Below are 7,890 nucleotides of genomic sequence, written 5' to 3' on the forward strand. Positions count from 1 at the left end.
TGATAAGTTTTTCGCGCAAAAAACAGAACCCGAACTAAATTTGGACCGGGCTTTTCGTATTTGGGCTTGAGAAATCAGAAACTTGGGCCAAAATGGGCCCAAAGTGGGCCCATGATGGTCCGATCGCAATCAGCAGCCCCCCCTTTTATTCTTTCACATTTAAACTAGATCCTTGATATTTTCAGCCTAATTTCTTGAAAATTCTGGACACACCTTCTTCTCCAGCCAAAAAAACTCAAGAAACCCTAAGGTAAGAGCTTAAATAAGTAGCTTTTTTACTTGTTTAAACTTGTTTAATACCATAAAAACATGTCTTGGTTACTAAAAATCATTCCTAACCGTGTAAAAATCCTAAAAATGGTCCATAAACATGTTTTGATCATACACATGGTAAGGAACCTGTTTTGATAGTTTTTTTTGGCCATAAACACGGATTAAAGGGTTGAAACGACGTTTTTACGGTTCAAAAGTTCGTTTTTGTGCACTAGCCGCAACCCTAACTTAAGGGCTGTTATGTTGATGAAATATTGCTTGGTTTGTGATATAGGACTTTTACCTAGCTTGCTTAGAAGCATAAGAACCTGAAAACTTGATTAAAAGGTCGGAAACGAGCCAAACCCGCTAAGGTAATGCCGAAACACTCGCTTACGGGCTATTTAGGTTAAGGTTGTGATGTGCATATTGTTAGGACTTGAAATTTTTCAGGGACATCAGAGATCATGTCAGTGAGTCCCTGTTTAAATTTGGTAATTTTTCGACCATCCGAGAATATTTGGCGAATTTATTACCGAATTAGGACGTTTATTTGGGAAAAATAGCTAAAATAATTCAAAAATTATGAAATTTTTCTGGGAACTCAGATTTAATGTATTTTGATCACATATGAATTTTGGGATCATTTGGAGAAGTTTAAAGGTGTTTTGTTTATTTGCGTTCGTGTGAATTTTTACAGCCGAATTTGGGCCGAAAAGAATATTGCACGAACTTTTTACATTCTGGAATTGATACAGGTTGTTTTGGGACATGATTTGAGTATTCAGGAATTTTTGGTGAATTTTTGGAAATTGTTTGGGGTAAACGGACGATTTTCAGGCGAAATATAGCTGATAAAATGAATTTTTATAAATTAATAAATCAGTAAATAAATTCCAGAAATATTTTTATAAAAATCTACATATTTTAATTGATAAGTGGTTAAATTTTCATAAATTAATGATTAACGGTTAATTAATTATGCTAATCTGAATATTAAACAAATTCAGTTTTTACAACAACTGGCAAGTTCGCTACTAGTGAACCTGCGGGAAAATCAAGACACCAAGAGTGATCAAAAATCATATTTTTGGATTAATTAAGTAAAAACGAACTTTTCTATGATAAACCTGGACAATCCGGATGGATTGTGCGTGTTTTTTCTTAAATCAAACTGTATAAACGAAAACGGGCCCCGTGGCTAATCCGGGACCCCAGTATGTGATCCTTCTTTATAATTTAATCATTTTATTAACCAATACATTTACTCAAGCTTATTTTCCCATAAGTGTTTTCTGAACGCGTAAACGAGCAACTTGGCCCAGCTGGGAAATCGGGAGTCTGAGCCAAGTTCGGTTTTAAGTATTAGACATTGAACAACATCACAACCTAAGCCTATTGCCACTTTCTGGGCGTTCCAGCTACACCCAGATTAGTTATACAGCCCAGTTTAGTATTGAGATTATAATAATATTAAAATATTAATATTATTATAATATTGATTATAGGAACTACTGATAGCGGACCGAACAAACCACGAGCCGATACAGTTCTGATTATCTACTAAACCGTGAGTTTCATGACCCCACTTTTAAACTGTTTTACGAACTTTTGGGGTGAAAAGCATGTTTGATTGCATATACATACCTGAAACATGTACTGATGTGAATTATCTAAGTGCTAACACACGAAAGTCCCCACGATCACAGTGATTAACTTCGAGCCGGTGGCTTGTGAATAGTACTATTGGTTTGACAAACCCAAACGGAATCGGCCTGGTTGCCGTGTCATATAGCGCCGTTTGCACATGGCCATATTTATACAAACAGGCTATGTAGTGTTAGACATAGCTACCGGGGCATGTTGTGGGCGGAAAGGGGCCACAGTGGTTGATTGAGCGTGGGAAATGGAGGCACGCAGCACGAACAGTCCAGGCTTCACTGTAGCTTAGCATAATTACATCACATACATCATTTACATACATACATACTTATTTCATGATTACAAGTGTTGACTTGTGAACACTCATTACTGTTTTCTTGAAACTCGTGAAACTCACCAACTCTGGTAGTTGATCCGTTTTAAACTGCTTTTCAGGTGTATCTAAATCGGAATGATTGGGTGATCTGTCACTTGCCTGAAGTGTGTGGTTGATGCTATGTGAATAGAAGCAAAGACGTTAGTAGTAAGAACGTTTAGTTAACGAACTAGTTTTGTTTGTATCACCTAGACTGGAAAACAACGATAGAACAAAGAAATGTAATATATTGTAAATTAGTTTGTAATGTTTCTTTATAAACAATGTGTTGATATCAGAGGTGTCTGTTACATTCCCGTTTTACGCTTCCGCATTGTGCTAGTCGGGGTGTGACAGTACTGAAACTAACCAAAAAAATGACATTTGGTCTGTTTCCTTTACTTTCATTATGAAAGTTGAACTAAACAAAACACAAAAGAAAAAACACACGCACAAATTCACGGATTAATATGGTACCACCAGGGTCTACCAGAGCACTTGCATCACCAAAGTTATAAAATATATATAGTAAAATAATAATAATAATTGCACCAAAGTTATAAATTAGATATAGTAATAACTTAATGGTTGTGAGTATATCTTTATAAATATAATAAAAATAAATAAAAGAGCAAAACCCCTTTTGCATGCCATTTTCACCGGAAAAAGAAAACCTATCGCCGGCGGTCAACCAACTTCTCCGATCACATGCCGTCACACTTCCTTCTTCCCTGCATCCTGATTATTATTTCCTTATTCCAACCGGCGTTACTGATTAATCCTAATCCGACGGCTGGATCTCGATCGCTCTTACGCGCCATCTCCGGCGGCGGCGCAGATCAAGCTGATTCCGCTGTGGATTTGAACGCCACTAACTTCGATGAAGTTCTAAAGGAGACTCCAGCTTCTTACGCCATTGTTGAGTTCTTTGCCCACTGGTCCGTCTTCTTCTTCTTACTTACTCATTTCTTATCATTTATTATTATTATTATTATTATTATTATTATTATTATTATTATGTTGTCCACTGTCAATTTGATTAATATCCAAAACCTAGATGAATTCTTATTTATTTATTTATAAAATTTAAATGAATTTTGTGTGATGATTGATTACTATGCATTTATGTGAATTTTTGATGATTTTTATTATATATGCCAGCTAGATTAAAATCCAAAACCTAGATGAATTAGAATTTTATTTTTAAAATTCAAATGAATTTTGTATGTATTTGTAATGATATTCAGATGCATTTATGTGATTTTTTCCTAAAATATATTCAGTTCAGATAAAAGTTGTTGTGAATTTAGATAAGTTACAAGTCAAAGAACAAAGATGAAGAGCCATACCATATGTATGGATTTGCTTTGCTTTGTTTGTTTGTTTGTTTGGTTATATATGGAAACAATTGTTGTCACTCAAGTCAAAATGTATTTATTCCTGTATCTGTGTTTTAGGGACAATTTGTTGGTCACCAAATAGAATCTAATAAGTCAATTGCAAGAGCATTACTGTCATACATACATTTTGATTAATATTAATATCTGCTTTCGCTGTAATAAAAAATGGTTGCAGGAAAAAAATATATATTATAAATACCTTATAGAATATCAGTCAACTGTAAGAGCTGTAGTGCTACTATCTTGCAGAAAAAAAAAATACATTTTGGATATCTGACATACATACTTTTTTGATAAATATCTGCTTTGATGATATCATGATTTATAGTTCTAATATGGTTTGATCATTACACTTTGTAGGTGCCCTGCTTGCAGAAACTATAAGGTATTTATATTTTTCATTTACAATGACTGCACATATGTTTGTTTATTTGTTACATTGGTGCTTATTGTTAAAACTGTAATTTTGCAGCCTCAATATGAAAAGGTTGCTAGGCTTTTCAATGGACCCGATGCTGTACATCCAGGGACTATATTAATGACACGTGTAGATTGTGCAAATAAGGTAACGTTGCATGCATTTTGTTAATCTTTCTGAAAGTTATATGTTTTTGCTAAATGCTTTTTCATGTTTGGCAGCACAGATAAACATTAAGCTCTGTGATAAATTTTCTGTTAGTTACTACCCGTCACTATTTTGGGGGCCGCCTTCTAAATTTGTCGGTGGCGGTTGGGATGGAAAAAATGAGAAAAGTGAAATCCGTTATATTGATGATGGTAGAACTGCTGAGCGTTTGCTTAAATGGATTAATAAACAATTGGGAAGGTTTACTGCTTGATTTTTCAATAATTATATTAACATTAACACATATGGCTGATATTGCTTTTGCATATTGTAGCTCGTATAGCCTTGAAGATGAGAAATATGAAAATGACCATCTTCTGCATTCAAACATGTCGGACTCTGAACAGGTTTTTCAAACTTCAAAGAATACTTTTACAGTTTATAGACATTTTATAATCTGTGACTAGTTGTATAAAGTTAATTAACTTTTTAAAATTATTTTTTGCGAGTTAGATTGCACGTGCTATATATGATGTTGAAGAGGCTACAGCCTTCGCCTTTGATCTTATTGTAGAACATAAGGTGAGTGTCCATTCATTCTTTATGTTTATTATTGCATATAAACGTCTTAATTATATTCGTATATTTTTAACAGATGATTAAACCAGATACACGAGCTACACTTATAAAGTTCATGCAACTAATAGTGGCTCATCATCCTTCTAGAAGGTTCATCTCACTTTCTTCATTTCATACTTGAGATTTTGGCATGCAAATGAACCGAATGAACATGAACGAAGCATGTTCGTCTTCATTCGTTTAACTCTAACCGAGCAAACATGAGCTATTAACGGACATGGTTTTCTTGTTCGTGTTCGTGTTTGTTTGTTAAGTAAATGAGCATGTTCGTGTATGCTCGTTAAGGGTATAAAAGCGAATTGTTAACGAAAGTAAACAAACATACATAACTGAACATAATTGAACGAGCATAACTGAGCTAAAAATAGTTATAAGTAATTTGAAAAACAATTTGTTGGCCCTGAAAAGTTATTGAAACTAGGTTAACTTGTAATGGCCAAAGTATTTTAAATGGATATATTAATGGACTAACGAAGTTAAAGTTAAACACACGAAATCTAGCAAACAAAAATTAGCGAACATGAATGAATTTAAACACAAACCTAAATGAACGAACGAGCTTGTGTTAATGCTCATTTGTTTTGACTAAATGAATAAAATTTTTTGTTCATGTTAGTTCGTTTATTAAATAAGCGAACTTCCCATCGCGGTTCATGACCTGTTCACTGAGCTTTCGGTTTGTTTACACGGCTATGGAGATCTTCAGTGCTGTTTGCTGTTTGTTTAATTTAATTTAAAATTACTAAACTTTAGGTTTCGAAGGGGAAGTGCTGATATACTTATTAACTTTGATGATTTATATCCATCAAATAAGTGGCTAGTAGGCAAACATGAATCAGAAAATAACACTGAACATAGACCTATTGGTAAATTTCACATATGCGGAAAAGAACTTCCTCGCGGATATTGGGTAAGTTTCATCTTTCTTTTCTATTTAAATAATGAGTTAATTACACAAATGGTCCTTGTGGTTTGCGCATATTGCATGTAGTCACCTTTAAAATTACACCAGTAGTCCATATTGGTCGCTCAAACGTAAAACATATAGTTAGGCTTGTAAAGGGACCGTGCGAACATGAATGGAGCATTTTTGTGTTCGTTCGTTTAACTTTAACCGAACATATCATTGGACATGAACAATTGCACAAACGGTTTTTTTTTTTGTTGTTATGTTCATTGGTTAAAAAAATGAACCTGTTCATGGTGTTTATGTTCGTTTGTCAAGAATATAAACAAATGGTTCACTAACGGACATAACAAAACATAGATGAACGAAACCGAGCTAAGACATGTTAAAAGTGATGTGAAGAACAATATGTTGGGTCTAAAAAATTATTAAAACTAGACTAGGTTATAATGGGTCAAAAAAATTTAAATGAATATCTTTTAACACAGGTGAAAGAACGAACTTAAATGTAAACTAAAGAATGAAAATGAACGAACAAGCCTTGTTCATGTTCGTTGTTTATATAAATGAACAACATTTTTAGTTAATGTTCCTTCGTTTATTAAATAAACGAACTTTCCACAAACGGTTCACGAACTATTAACTGAACATTCTGTTTGTTTACAGGCCTATTGAATCGTCCTTGTTGGATGGATCTATTAAATTTAAACGAAATGACCATAATACACTGGTTGTCATTTAAGTGGATATTAAAACTTAAATTTTCCTTTTAATAATAAGGGTATTTTGGTCATTTCATTCAAATTTAACAGTAAATTTAACCTCCATCCGCTCCAAAGATAATCTGTGTTATGTTTAACTGAACTGTAAGGACCACCGGTGTAATTTTAGAAAGGCAGGCCAGGCAATAACAGCATACATGCAATATGGGCAAACCACAAGGACCATCCAATAAACTCTTAAATAAATGTTAGTGATTCTTTCTGTCATATAAATCTCATGATCACTAAATAAATTATAAATTTAATTTTCTTTTGCTCTTCGCATTTTAATGTAGATGTTTTGTCGTGGCAGCAAGAATGAAACCAGGGGCTTCAGGTATATTAATCTGTATATAAAAAGAATAATATTACAGGTTTAATGGTTTATATAACCCGTCTAATATTACCAGATTTGAGATATTGCAGTTGCGGTTTATGGGTTTTGTTACATTCACTCTCGGTCAGAGTTGAAGACGGAGAAAGTCAAACAACATTTACAACTACCTGTGATTTTATCCACCAGTTTTTCATCTGTGAAGAATGCCGTCAACATTTTTACAATATGTGCTCAAAGTAAGAATAAATAAAAATTCATAAATCTTTTACCATTTTATTACTTTACAATTTTTTTTTTAATTTAACTTTGAATTTCAGGGTTTCTACTCCATTCAGCCGCACACGTGACTTTGTACTGTGGTTATGGACGGCACATAACGAAGTCAACGTGAGGTTAAAAGAAACCGAAGAATCTTTTAAAACCGGTGACCCAAAATTCCCAAAATCAATTTGGCCAACAAAACACCTCTGCCCGACATGCTACAAAAATGTTAATCAAAACGAGGAAAGCAGCAGCTCGATTGAGTGGGACCGTGATGAGGTGTACAAGTTCATAACCAATTATTATGGGAACATGTTGGTGTCCTTGTACAAGGAGAAAGACAAACAGCATATTCAGATGAAAAACAATGTTGTTTCGGAAGAAGTGTTACAAACAAATGCACTTGTGGTTCCTGTGGGGGCCGCTTTGGCGATCGCGGTTGCTAGCTGTTTGTTTGGGGCGCTTGCTTGCTATTGGCGGTCTCGGCAAAAGAACCGGAAGTATTTTCATAAACCTCAACTTTTAAAGATTGTGTAATTGTTGATGGAAAATGAGTGTTAAATAGATAAAACTACTCATGAAAGAAACATTATTAGAGATTTAATTTTTGAGGGAATTGAAATTTATGTAATGGTTTTATTGGGAAATATTTTCAGGCCAAAAAGAAGTTGGAGCTGATTTAAGTGGAATATGGTTGGTGTGCAAAAGCAAGTGAATTGAGGACATACATGCATATGCATATGACTCTATC

At 34.0% G+C, this 7,890-nt stretch overlaps 1 protein-coding gene across 1 annotated transcript; it reads left to right on the forward strand.

Annotated features, from left to right (window-relative positions):
- The first annotated feature begins 2,977 nt into the window (after positions 1-2,977).
- LOC143550723 (sulfhydryl oxidase 2-like) lies at positions 2,978-7,676 on the forward strand. The gene is made up of 11 exons (XM_077041323.1): positions 2,978-3,207; positions 4,030-4,054; positions 4,142-4,234; positions 4,314-4,495; positions 4,569-4,641; positions 4,748-4,816; positions 4,890-4,963; positions 5,627-5,783; positions 6,838-6,878; positions 6,968-7,114; positions 7,196-7,676. The coding sequence occupies exons 1-11, from the start codon at positions 2,978-2,980 to the stop codon at positions 7,674-7,676; spliced, it is 1,572 nt and encodes a 523-aa protein (XP_076897438.1).
- Positions 7,677-7,890: the final 214 nt, after the last annotated feature.

This window comes from Bidens hawaiensis, unplaced genomic scaffold (genome assembly GCF_021521415.1).
Source record: "Bidens hawaiensis isolate Kalapana, Puna unplaced genomic scaffold, B.hawaiensis_p1.1 tig00016131_1, whole genome shotgun sequence".
Lineage (NCBI taxonomy): Eukaryota > Viridiplantae > Streptophyta > Magnoliopsida > Asterales > Asteraceae > Bidens > Bidens hawaiensis.

Excerpts from the sequence above, each read along its gene's own strand:
- LOC143550723 (XM_077041323.1), top strand. The coding sequence starts at position 2,978 with ATGCCGTCACACTTCCTTCTTCCCTGCATCCTGATTATTATTTCCTTA. Across the intron at positions 3,208-4,029 it reads GTTGAGTTCTTTGCCCACTG|GTGCCCTGCTTGCAGAAACT; the intron begins GTCCGTCTTCTT and ends TACACTTTGTAG. Across the intron at positions 4,055-4,141 it reads CTGCTTGCAGAAACTATAAG|CCTCAATATGAAAAGGTTGC; the intron begins GTATTTATATTT and ends GTAATTTTGCAG.